General features: G+C 40.9%; 2 protein-coding genes across 4 annotated transcripts in view; both read right to left on the bottom strand.

Moving 5' to 3' along the window:
* LOC134355730 (uncharacterized) overlaps window positions 1-5,884 on the bottom strand; it is a 71,719-nt gene extending 65,835 nt beyond the window's left edge. The window contains exon 1 of the mRNA XM_063066075.1: window positions 5,149-5,884. The gene's annotated coding sequence lies outside the window, so the exon portion shown is untranslated. The remainder of the gene's footprint in view (window positions 1-5,148) is intronic.
* A 1,344-nt stretch (window positions 5,885-7,228) lies between these two features.
* Window positions 7,229-13,713, bottom strand: part of rbbp8 (retinoblastoma binding protein 8) — a 146,751-nt gene continuing 140,266 nt past the window's right edge. For all 3 annotated transcript variants that reach the window (XM_063066051.1, XM_063066042.1, XM_063066058.1), the window contains exon 20: window positions 7,229-9,156. In XM_063066051.1, the coding sequence (XP_062922121.1) occupies window positions 9,056-9,156 (101 nt within the window). In that variant the 3' untranslated portion in view covers window positions 7,229-9,055. The remainder of the gene's footprint in view (window positions 9,157-13,713) is intronic.

Raw genomic sequence — 13,713 nt, 5'->3', positions numbered from 1 at the left:
GTTAGTGTGCAAATAGCAGGGGCTCTGACAGAAATATTTCAAATGTCATTAGAAACTGGGATAGTGCCAGAGAATTGGCGTATTGCTCATGTTGTTCCATTGTTTAAAAAGGGTTCTAAGAGTAAACCTAGCAATTATTGGCCTGTGAGTTTGACGTCAGTGGTGGGTAAATTGATGGAAAGTATTCTTAGAGATGGTATATATAATTATCTGGACAGACAGGGTCTGATTAGGAACAGTCAACATGGATTTGTGTGTGGAAGGTCATGTTTGACAAATCTTATTGAATGTTTTGAAGAGGTTACTAGGAGAGTTGACGAGGGTAAAGTGGTGGATGTTGTCTATATGGACTTCAGTAAGGCTTTTGACAAGGTTCCACACGGAAGGTTCAATCGTAGGTATTAATATTGAAGTAGTAAAATGGATTCAGCAGTGGCTGGATGGGAGATGCCAGAGAATAGTGGTGGATAACTGTTTGTCAGATTGGAGGCTGGTGTCTAGTGGTATGCCTCAGGGATCTGTACTGGGTCGAATGCTGTTTGTCATATATATTAATGACCTGGATGATGGGGTGGTAAATTGGATTAGTAAGTATGCAGATAGGTGGATAATGAAGTAAGTTTTCAAAGCTTGCAGAGAGATTTATGCCAGTTACAAGAGTGGGCTGAAAGATGGCAGATGGAGTTTAATGCTAATAAATGTGAGGTGCTGCATTTTGGTAGGACTAGTCAAAATAGGACATACATGGTAAATGGTAGGGCATTGAGGAATGCAGTAGAACAGAAGGATCTAGGAATAATGGTGCATAGTTCCCTGAAGGTGGAATCTTATGTGGATAGGGTGGTAAAGAAAGCTTTTGGTATGCTGGCCTTTATAAATCAGAGCATTGAGTATAGTCATAGTCATACTTTATTGATCCCGGGGGGAAATTGGTTTTTGTTACAGTTGCACCATAAATAATAAATAGTAATAAAACCATAAATAGTTAAATAGTAATATGTAATTTATGCCAGGAAATAAGTCCAGGACCAGACTATTGGCTCAGGGTGCCTGACCCTCCAAGGGAGGAGTTGTAAAGTTTGATGGCCACAGGCAGGAATGACTTCCTATGACGCTCTGTGTTGCATCTCAGTGCAATGAGTTGGGATGTAATGTTGAAATTGTACAAGGCATTGGTAAGGCCAAATTTGGCATATTGTGTACAGTTCTGGTCACCGAATTATAGGAAAGATATCAACAAAATTGAAAGTACAGGGAAGATTTACTAGAATGTTACCTGGATTTCATCTCCTAAGTTACAGAGAAATGTTGAACAAGTTAGGTCTTTATTCTTTGGAGTGTAGAAGGTTGAGGGGGGACTTGATAGAGGTATTTAAAATTATGAGGGGGATAGATAAGAGTTGACATGGATAGGCTTTTTCCATTGAGAGTGGGGAATATTCAAACAAGAGGACATGAGTTGAGAGTTAAAGGACAAAAGTTTAGGGGTAACATGAGGGGGAACTTCTTTACTCGGAGAGTGGTAGCTGTGTGGAACGAGCTTCCAGCAGAAGTGGATGAGGCAGGTTCAATGTTGTCATTTAAAGTTAATTTGGACAGCTATATGGACAGGAAAGGAATGGAGGGTTATGGGCTGAGTGCAGGTGAGAATAAGAGTTCGGCATGGACTAGAAGGGCCGAGATGGCTTGTTTCCGTGCTGTAATTGTTATATGGTTCACTCAGAGGTTTGGGAGAGTATGGAATGAGGTGCCAGCACAAGTGGCACATGCAAGCTTGCTTTCAACGTTGAAGAGATGCTTGGATAGGAACGTGGACGGCAGGGGTATGGAGGGATGGAAGTAGGCAGTTTAAATAGCTCAGCACAGACGAGATGGGCTGAAGTACCTGTATCTGTGCTGTACTTTTCTATGACTATGACATTATAACACTAGCTTTTATTTATAGAGCATTTTTCATACAGATAATGTAGCTCAAAGTGGGATAAAAGTACAAATATGAATATAATGTAAAAATCAAGGTTATGTAAATAGGCTTTGAACTTGCATTTAGGAGTGTCAACTGAGTCTGCATCCCTTATAGTTTTAGGTATTGAATTCCAGAGTATAGGAGCCTACTTCACAAAAGCTGATCTGCCAATTATCTTTTGAGGGAGAATGTTTAAATTTAAGAGAGCAGAAGAAACCCTGAGAGCTCTATCAGGATTGCTAAATGAAAGTGATTCTGTGATGTACTCTGGTCCCAAACTATTAAGAGCTTTTAAAAACAAGTAAGAGAACTTCAGAATGAATGTTAAAAGATATAGGAATCCAAAGTTGAGTAGCTAGTATGGGTGTGATTTGTTCCCTTATCCTGGTTTTGGTTGAAAGTCCACTAGCAGCATTCTGAATGAGTTGAAGTGTCAATAGATTGCTTTAGAAGGCCAGTAAAAAGTGTATTGCAGTAATCTAGTCTATTCCATATAAATGTGTGAATTAGTTTTTTAGCATCCTACGTGACAGAAACAAATATACCGTTGCAATATTTCTTAAGTGTAGGAATGCTGCTCTGTTCAATTTCTTTATGTGGGATTTAAAATTCAAATCTGAATCAAGGATAATGCCCAGGCTTGTTACTTCCGATTTTACAAGAGGAGCCAAGTTCCCAAGTTCATCTCTTTTGGCTTTGGGGCCAACCAAGAGTATTGCTGTTTTATCTTCATTAAGTTTTAGGAAATTATTGCTCATCCATTTGTATATTGCAGCTGTACCACATGTCAGAGAAATCAGTGTTATCATGATCAGGCTCAACAGAGATATACAATTGTGTGTCATCTGCAGAACTCTGGAAATCAGGTTTATGCTCTCTAATGAGGTCTCCTAAGGGGAGCTTTTATAAGGTGAAGAGTAGGGGACCGAGACAGCTTCCCCAAACAACACCAAAAGGTACATTTAACCTCTTAGAAAATTGGTCTCCAAGGCAGACAAAAAAAATCTAAGATATATGAACAAAACCAATTAAGGGCACTACGAGAGAGGCCTACCCAGTTCTCAAGGCAATTGTAGAGATGTTGTGGTCAATTGGGTCAAAGGCAGCACTGAGATCTAGCAGAATTAGAAATGAGACTCTGCTGACATCATTACTGAGACTCGGTTTGGGCCTCTCATTTTAGATAGAATGTGCTGAAACTGGAGAGGGTTCAAAGGAGGTTCATGAAATTGATTCCACTAACAGATGGTTTGTCATATGAAGAGCGTTTGATGGCTCTGGGCCTGTACTCATTAGAATTCAGAAGAATGCTGGATGACCTAATTGAAACCTATCAAATAGTGAAAAGCCTTGACAGAGTGGATGTGGAGAGGATATTTCCTATGGTCAAAGAATCTAGGACTAGAGTACACAGCTTCAGAATAGAGGGATGTCCTCTAAGAACAGAGATGAGGAGCAATTTCTTTAGCCAGAGAGTGGTGAATCTGTGGAATTCATTGCCACAGGCATCTGTGGAGGCCAAGCCTTAATGTATATTTTGGGCAGAGGTTGATAGATTCTTGATTGGTCCGGGCATGAAGGGATATGGGGAGAAGGCAGGAGATTGAGACTGAGAGGAAAATTGGATCACCCATGATGAAATGGCAGAGCAGACTCGATAGCCCTAATTCTGCTCTTACATCTTATAGTCTTAGTACTGAGCCTAAGGTTGCTGAGAATTTAGGTAAGGGCCAACTTTGTGCTGTGGTTTACTCTAAAACCTGACTGAAACTTTTCTCGAATATTTTTCTCATTCAGAAAGCTGAGTTGGTTGAAAATGACTTGCTCAAGAATCTTGGCCAGGAAGGGAAGATTTGATTTATGTCTGTAGTTAGCTAGTGCCTTACTATCAAGGTTTGGCAGCTACAGTTTTGAAGGTATCTGGAAAAATTATAGTTTCAAGGAAAGTGTTAATATTTTTTCTTAACAACAATAAAAAACACCATTAAAAGAATCCTTAAGAAGTGTGGTGGGGACAGGGCCGAGACAGCAAGTAGATTATTTATTCTTCATTGCAAACTTAGAATTCTGAATTGGAAATACTTGCAAATTTTGACATTGTTGCTGTCTTTTTACGAGATTAGCTATACTCTCCCTAATGGAAGTAATCTTGTTGATAAAAATATTGTGAATTCCTCACATTTTATGGTAGACACGTGACTTAGGACACTGTAGGTTGGGGCAGGGGTTAACAGTCAGTTTATAGTTGAGAACAATATTTTTGAATCTCTGCTATTCTCTGTAGTAATCTTGGAAAAATATACTCTTCTTGTCAGGGCGTATAGCAGCATTAAAAGGTGGATAGTCTTTCCATGAAAATAGTACAATGGACTTCTAGTCCAGTTTTACTTCATTTTCTCTCAGCTACCCTGCATGATCTCTGAGTTTGCGGACAGAATTGTTTAACCAGGTGACACTTTACTAATTGATTTGTTTTTAACCCTAAGCGGGGCCACTGTGTTTAATATATCTGTCAAGTTATGTTGAAAGAAAAACAATAACCATTTCATTTACTGAGCACTTTAGGTCACATGGGTCAGAGAAATTAGCCAGCTCAGAGAATTTAAATTGCATTGCAGCATCAAGACACCATTTTTAACTGTAATTTCTCTCATGGTCCTGGTTCCAGGCAGGAGGGCAACAAAATGTTCATAAGAATGATCAGAGGTAGGATTATCATTAATATGAATATTGACCACGTAACAAACTCTGGTTTAACTTTATTTATATAAACTTGACACCTCTGCATCATACAAACAAATTTCTCGAGGGAGATAATTGCAACGCAGGAGAGCCAAATGCTACCTTAATCTCAAAATTATGTAGTTTACAAGGTGTGAAGACTTTGATCTCCTTAATCAGACATAGAATCCTTAAAATCAGGTATTGTGATAATTCAGTTCTTTCCTAGTGGGTTAAAATCCTTTTTTTGATAGAGCCAATAAAGTAGAAATGTCAGAATTTGACAATTAATAACTTACAGACTGATGAAGTAACTGTGAAGATGAGTATGTTCAGTAAATACAAATACTACTACACAAATTATCAAGGGAATCTTCAAAAGGCAGTGTTCGTCATTAAGGATCCTCATTGTTACTACTATTGAGTCGGTGGGACAGGAGCCTGAATATACACACACTAACCTGAGCACAAGCGTTTTCCCCTCCACCATCAGATTTCAGAATGGCCCATGATCACCATCTTGCTCTTCCTCTTTCATACTGTTTATTTTTTGTATAGTAACTTTTATTTTTACAGTCTTGTAAATATGTTGTTGATTAAGCCGCCTTTGTTTAATAACTAGTTGAGTGATATGTAAAACAAGTGAATTGCACACGTCATCACACTACCACGTGATATGTGGGCTGAAATATGAAGTTAGACTCTCATTCTGGACTCCCGTTTTTCTTTTAATTAGTTTAATGTTTTGAAGTTACAATCAGTATCATTTTCAAATATTAGGGAAGCTGAACAACACCTGCCTGGCAGTAATACTTCAGCAGTGAGACAGTTCTGTCTCTGGACAGCAGAAATATCAAATACCAGATTGAAACTATGAATCAGTTCCAAAAGGATACACTTTTCCCTGTCCTGGGATTTTTAAGAATAAGAGCATTACCATTGCTGTGCAAATAGTTTCTTGAGAAATATATTTAAAAAAACAGAAACCATGAAAGGTCATCAAGTTGACATGTTAAGTTTTTCTCTCTCTCAACTGATGCTAACAGTGTCTCCTGGATTTTCTCTTTTTTTTACTTTATTTGCAGGATTCTTAGCTTTTGTACATAATTACTGCACAACTATTTATCTTTGGATGTAGTTTTACAATGCATCACCAGGTGGCACACCAACTGTTAATTGTTTCCAACTGAAAGTTTCATCTCAACACTTCAGTGCCTGAAAGTTAATCTGCACAATTTTACATCTTACTACAGCAAGAAATACTACTGTTTGTGCCTTTACAAAAACAAAATGCAGGAGTGACTAATCCCAGAAAAGATAAATTTGCAGATGCAGGAAATCCGAGCAACACACACAGGACACAGGAGGAACTCCGCAGGCCAGGCAGCATCCATGGAAAAGAGTACAGCTGTCGTTTTGGCCAAGACCCTGCTGAAGAGCCTGAGTCCAAAACGCCGACTGTTCTCTTTTCCATAGATGCTGACTGGCCTGTGGAGTTCCTCCAGTGTTTTGTGTGTATTTCAGGGGTGAATATAGAGATGAATACCATAAGCAGTTGCAGAAATGCAGGGTGGAATGGAGGACCGAGGATTCTGAAAACAGATCTGAATGAATAGACAAAACTGTGGGGTTGAGATTGAGAGGGTGAAGGACATGTAGGAAGAGAATGATAGAGAGAAGTGAGTAGAGGCAGCTACTGTAGGAGTAAGGTGGGTAAGGAGCTACCAGGAAGCTTCCTAGCACATCCAATTTGTCCTGTCAAAGCCAGTTCCCAGGTTCACTCCAGTTCCATGGCCCTTTCCCCAGGATTTTCCCTGAAATTAACCCACATGGAATATCTCTCACATCTCATTGCGACTGCTGCTGGAGGCCCACAAACACACACAGACACACTATGCTTTACTCCCCTGCCAAACGCATTTGCAATTTTTCCAGTTAATGACGGGAAAGTTAGAGACGAGTAATATTTCTTATGTTCCATCATTAAAAACCCTTGATTTTTGCAAAGCCCCTCATCACAATCCCAGTTAAGGTGCTTTGTTTTGTGCACTCTTAAATGGGACGGCTTTCTTGTTCTACCCATGACTTAATTTATCGCATCAGGTCACTCCACCCTTTACTTTCCTCCCTCGAGGTTCTTCCTTGACCCAATTACTCTCCAACCTTTCCTACGTTACTGTTCAACTTGCAGACTACAGTTGGTCTAAATTTGTTTTTAGTGATACAGGCCCATCCAGTCTAACAAATCCACCCCACCCAAATTTCAACCTACTAATCTTTGGGATGTGGAAGGAAACCAGTGAACCCAGAGCAAACTCACCTGGTCATGGAATTTCCTCGGTACGACACAAGTTTTAACAGAAAATTGTACGGAATTTGCACAGAAGACTGAAATTTTGTTAATTCTATCGCTAAACTGATTTCATTGGATTCATTTCAGTGCAAAATTGCAACTCATCAGGGTGGACCACTGGATACATTGACACCAAAAGCTTTGCCTGATATGGTTAAATCATTTTATCTACAATTCAAATCCAGTTCAAGATGTAATTGGGCCATTACAAAGACAAATTTAAATTCATTGTTTAAAATGTGACAAGTGACACAAATATTGTCTGATCTAATTAAATCAAATTGTGTTTAGAACACCTCAATGCCACTGAAGTTCTTTGCACCAATTCTTTGTGGCTCCACACTATAGGGGTAGATAAAATGGTACTACATTTAAAAGAAATTTAACTTTGAGATATAAATCAGTAATGGATAAAATTTGTGCTGCTATGAGAGGCTTTCTAAATCTTTTTAATCAAATATACTTATAAGCTGAATCATTAGTATTTTTATAGAAAGTATTAGGCAGCATTATATTCACTTGTTTCTGTATAAATGTACTTAGCAACCAAACGTCCATGGTGCTTCTTTAGAGAAAAAGCATTTTCTGGAGAGCTAGGTGCAATGCGTCATGTTCAATGTTAATTACCAAGGTGAAGGTATCTATTACTTACCCCCGGGGCCGCATGGGAAAATATCCTAAACATGCTCTATTCTGTCTAGGATGCTGGCAGCTGCAGTGCCTGACACCCAACTTGTGAAACATGAAAAATACAGAAATTGTTTTTATTCAGTGCATCATCACCCTTCAAATGCTTCACAAACATCAAACTGCAGGTCAGTTAACATTGCATTCAGTATGCACAATAAGGTCTGAACACATGGCAGAATACTGAACGGTAATGACTGCACTGGGAATGTTCTTGTCTGAGTTGAATCATGGGACTTCACCATACACTGGAATAATACAGAACAGATTCAGAGGCCCTCAGTGTAATACTTCTTTTGAAAAATTCCACCTTTAATGACGTTTAACCTATTACATCTCAGCATTACATTTAAGTGCCTGCTTAAGTCATGTGTTTAACCTTTAAAACAGTATTGGAGAGTAGCATGAATATTAATATTAACCGTAAGTTTGCCTCCTTATCTACTGACTGATCAATCACCAGCTCCCTCTTGATGTCGGCAAATTTCCCATTCCGCTATCAGTCTTTTTATATCTCCTCCACTGGTGACAACACTAGCCCGGGGGACAGAGGCCGACCACCCTCGTCTTCTCCAAGTAACAGTGAAGACTGGCGTGACATTTCTCACAGCTGAGCCAGTATTCATTTCAGAAGATACCCAAAAAAAAACTACTTTCTAGCAAGATGAACTGCATCGTTAATAAGAACAGGAATGCGGCTGCATGTCCCCTGTCATCATGACATGGAGGCAGGTACGAAGCCAAAAAGACACGAGTCTGACACAACCATGTTATCTTATAGGCAGCTCAGGCCAATCCAAGGACTAGATCAGGAACTGCAGTCTTCTCCATGAATAACTTGAACAGTATCGGTCCTCTGGCTTAACTACTATAGAACTTGCATATCTTGCTTTTTGCAAAAAGATTTATTCTATGAATGAACAGGTGCTCAAAACCATGCTGGCTTTTCATTTGGTCAATGTTGATGAGCTATTACATTGATCAGATTTTCATCACTCTAATCTTACTCATTATCAAATTTCCAAAAAATTCAGCTTATTATTTACAATTACATAGTGGTTTTACAAATTTAAGGGCATAATTATCCAGTGCTATCATTCAGTGCAATAAATAGCACCAAACCTTATGCGTGGTGTGCAAATGTAAAAGCTTTCACCTAATATTCAGGTGAAAATCATAATTTAAATAATACCTGTAGAAAAACAATTTTAGATCTAACCAACTGCTACAATAAACTTGTCTTTTGGGCTATAAGACTTGACGTTCAAGATACATTCTTCAGTGTAGATTGTTTTGTTGTTTTCTGGTGTTGCCTTTTACTGGGATGGCTAAGTTAAATTCTGTTCTTTGTCCTTCAGTAAAAATGTTGGATTATAAGGTCGTCTTCGTCTCGGTCGCTGGCAAGGTGTGCACTCTTCCTTAATATAACCTGAAAAAAGCATGGCATTGGCAATTAAATGGGCAAGTTTGACAAGATGGAACAACTGAACAATGCAAACAAAATGCTGGAGGGACTCAGCAAGTCAGACAACATGGATGGAGGGGTGGGTAAGGGAACCTTAAAGACCTTAACATGAGGAAATCTGCGGATGCTGGAATTTCAAGCAACACACATAAAAGTTGCTGATGAACGCAGCATCTCTAGAAAGAGATACAGTCAACGTTTCGGGCTGAGACCCTTCGTCAGGACTAACTAAAAGAAAAGCTAGTAAGAGATTTGAAAGTGGAGGGGGAAGGATGGAGCCAAGAGCTGGAAAGTTGATTGGCAAAAGGGATATGAGAGGATCATGGGACAGGTGGCCTAGGGAGAAAGAAAGGGGAAGCGGGAAAACCCAGAGGATGGGCAAGGAGTATAGTGAGAAGGACAGAGGGAGAAAAAGGGGAGGGAGGGAGGGAGGGAGAGAGAGAGAGAGAAAGAGAGAGAGAGAGAAAAAATAATTCATAATAATAAATAAACAAATAACTGAGGCAGTACGAGGGGGAGGTGGGGCATTAGCGGAAGTTTGAGAAGTCAACATTCATGCCATCAGGTTGGAGGCTACCCAGACGAAATATAAGGTGTTGTCCCTCCAACCTGAGTGTGGCTTCAACTTGACAGTAGAGGAGGCCGTGGATAGACATATCAGAATGGGAATGGGAGGTGGAATTAAAATGTGTGGCCACTAGGAAATCCTGCTTTCTCTGGCGGAGATCTTTCCCTCCCCCTCCCCCCCCCCCGACTTTCCGCAGGGATTGCTCCCTACGTGACTCCCTTGTCCATTCGTGCCCCCCCATCCCTCCCCACCGATCTCCCTCCTGGCATTTATCCTTGTAAGTGGAACAAGTGCTACACATGCCCTTACGCTTCCTCCCTTACCACCATTCAGGGCCCCAGACAGTCCTTCCAGGTGAGGCGACACTTCACCTGTGAGTCGGCTGGGGTGATATACTGCGTCCGGTGCTCCCGATGTAGCCTTCTATATATTGGCCGATGCAGACTGGGAGATCGTTTCGCTGAACACCTATGCTCTGTCTGCCAGAGAAAGCAGGATCTCCCAGTGGCCACAAATTTAATTCCATGTCCCATTCTGATATGTCTATCCACAGCCTCCTCTACTGTAAAGATGAAGCCACACTCAGGTTGGAGGAACAACACCTTATATTCCGTCTGGGTAGCCTCCAACCTGATGGCATGAACATTGACTTCTCAAACTTCCGCTAATGCCCCACCTCCCCGTCGTACCCCATCCGTTATTTATTTATATACACACATTCTTTTTCTCTCTTTCCTTTTACTCCCTCTGTCCCTCTCACTATACCCCTTGCCCATCCTCTGGGCTTTTTCCCCCCCTCCCCCCTTTCTTTCTCCCTGGGCCACCTGTCCCATGATCCTCTCATATCCCTTTTGCCAATCACCTGTCCAGCTCTTGGCTCCATCCCTCCCCCTCTTGTCTTCTCCTATCATTTTGGATCTCCCCCTCCCACTTTCAAATCTCTTCCTAGCTTTTCTTTCAGTTAGTCCTGACGAAGGGTCTCGGCCCGAATCGTCGACTGTACAAAGTAAAGGATCATGATAATATTGTAAAGAATGAGGAATTTGACCTTGGTGAACAAGCGTGTACTTATCCATTGATCAAAGTAACTAGAAGCAGATCATCTGGTTGGTATTGTCAGCAGGAGTTTCCTATGCACACTTGGGCTGCTATAACTCTTCTAACAATGTGCAAAATAACTGCTCAAAGGGCTTGAACATGGCTACGTAAATGCAAATGTTGCTTTCTACAGGAAGTGCAAGTTCAAAGTAAATTTATAACCAGAGTACACATACATCACCACATACAACGCTGAGATTCATTTTCTTGCAGGCAATCACAGTGAACACAAGAAATACAGTAGAATCAATGAAAGACCACATCCAGAGTGTCTTGTGCTCCCGATGCGGCCACCTCAATATTGGTGAGACCTGTCATCAATTGAGGAACCGCTATGTAGAGCATCTCTGCTCCATTTGCCAAAACCAGAGCTTCATGTTGGCCAAACATTTTAATTCCAATTTCCATTCCTGTTCTGACATGTCGGTCTATAGCCTCCTCTTTGCCACCATGAGGCCACCCTCAGGGTGGGAAGAAACACCTGGTATTCCATCTGGGTAGCCTCCAACTTGATGGCATGAATATCGATTTCTCCTTCCCAAAAAGAAAATTCCCTCCCCTCCCCTCTTCTTCTATTCCCCTCTCTAGCCTCTTACCTCTTCTCACCTGCCTATCATCTCCCCCTCCTCCTTCCTTTTCTCCTATGTCTACTCTCCTCTTTTATCATATTCCTTCCTCACCAGCCCTTTACCTTTCTCACCCACCTGGCTTCACCTATCACTTTGTAACTATTCTTCTTCCCCTCCTCAACCTTTTTATTCAGGAACTTTTTAGTCCTGAATAAGGTTCTCGGCCTAAAACATCGACTGCTTGTTCATTCCCATGGATACTGCCCGGCCTGCTGAGTTCCTCCAGCATTTTGTGTGTGTTGTCTTATCTCTGAAGCCTTGTTCTTTAGCCTCTGCCTATATACAGGAGGACAACAAAGTTGGAGGATCAGATTTCTTGTAATGCGATCTAGGCATGGAAAAGTAGGCATTCCTAATCATACTGTAACAGTGGTTGAGTGTGTTGGAAGCGCTGGTGTTGCAGGTGATATGTTGATGATATTTGGGCAGAGATTTTTTTCAAACAAGCCTGACCAAAGTCCTCAATTATGATTTGAAGAGCATCAGGTACGCCGTTTTTTGTTTGTTAATCAAGACATTCACAACGTAGAGTGCTTGTTTAACTTCTGCTTTTGTTGGTACCCGAACTGCGATCAGGGCCATGATGGAGAATTCTCTTAGGTAAGTGGAACAGTCCGAACTTAATCATCAGATATTCCAGGTCAGGGGAAATGGAGTGTGATAATTCCACTGCATCCAGGCACCACGAAGAGGTATCATGAAACAGACCCCCACCTTCTGGCTTCTCCAAATCAGCAGTCCAATCCATCCAGTGTATTGAGAAGCCCTCAGGTATTACCACAAAGTAGGTGAAGATTCATTATTGAATAGAGAGTAGGTGAACGAGGAGAAGATTTTTTCCAGCAAGGAGCTGGCAGACATTATGGACCGAATTGCTTCCTTCCTGTACTCTCATGTCCTATTTAATTGATATTCTGCTAGATACAAGATTTCCTAATCTATATTACATTCACAGGCTACAGAATGACTTCGACAGATTTAGGAGAGTGGGCAGTGAAGTGGCAGATGGAATACAGTGTTAGGAAATTTCTGGTTATTCACTTCTGAAAACAGTCTACATTTTTTATTTTTTCTTCCAAAGTGTGTGACCATACACTTTGGGAGAATAAATAAAAAATGTAGACTATTTTCTAAATAGCGAGAAAATTCAAATACCTGAAGTGCAAAGGGTCTTAGGAATCCTCATGCTGGATTCCCCTCAAGGTTAGTTTGCAGGTTGAGTCCGAGATGAGGAAGGTGAATGCAATGTTAGCATTCTTTTCGAGAGGATTAGAATATAAAAGCAAGGATGTAATTTTAAGGCTTTATCAGGTATGGTGATGCCTTATTTGGAATATTGTGAGCAGTTTTGGGCCCCTTAGAAAGAATGTGCTGGTACTAGAGAGGATTCAAAGGAGGTTCACAAAAATGATTCTGGGAAGGCTTAACATATGATGAGCATTTGATGGCTCTAAGCCTGTACTCACTGGAATTCAGAATGAGTGGTTATCTCATTGAAACATCGAATGGCCCTAATAGAGTGGATGTGGAGAGGATGTTTCCTATGGTAGGGGAGTCTAAGACGTGAGGACACCGCCTCTGAATAGAGGGATGTCCATTTAGAACAGAGGTGAGAAGTAATTTCTTTAGCCAGAGAGTGGTGAATCTGTGGAATTCATTGTCACAGGTGGCTGTGCAGACCAAGTGATTGGGTATATTTAAGGCACAGGTTGATAGATTTTTGATTAGTATAGGCACAAAGGGATATGGAGAGAAGGCGGGAGATTGGGGCTGAGAGTGAAATGGATCAGCCACGATGAAATGGCAGAGCAGGCATGATGGGCCGATGGGCCCAATGGCCCAAGTCTGCTCCTATATCTTACAGTTCTATTATGTATTTGTTCAAGCCTACAAGTGAACTGGAGCAAATATAACTTCTGCAATATTCTTACCTATACTAATAGAAGAACCTTTCTACTGATTGCACAATACAATTTGGCCTTGTAATGATATCTTTCCTTTTACAGTGCATTATTCTGGTGACAGAACATTAATTCCTAAAGTTCTCTATCCTACGTTCTATTCTTCGCATTGCCCTCTGTAGTTTGCCCCTCCACTTCACAGCTCCCTCTTACATAAGCACAAGAGATTCTGCAGATGCTGGGAATTCAGAGCAACACACACGAACTGCTGGAGGATCTCAGCAGGTCAGACAGCATCTATAGAGGGGCTGAGACCCTTCAACAG

The sequence above is a fragment of the Mobula hypostoma genome, chromosome 1 (genome assembly GCF_963921235.1).
Source record: "Mobula hypostoma chromosome 1, sMobHyp1.1, whole genome shotgun sequence".
In the NCBI taxonomy this organism is placed as follows: Eukaryota; Metazoa; Chordata; class Chondrichthyes; order Myliobatiformes; family Myliobatidae; genus Mobula; species Mobula hypostoma.
The sequence above is the reverse complement of the archived record's forward strand: the minus strand, read 5'-3'. Positions and strand labels throughout refer to the sequence as shown.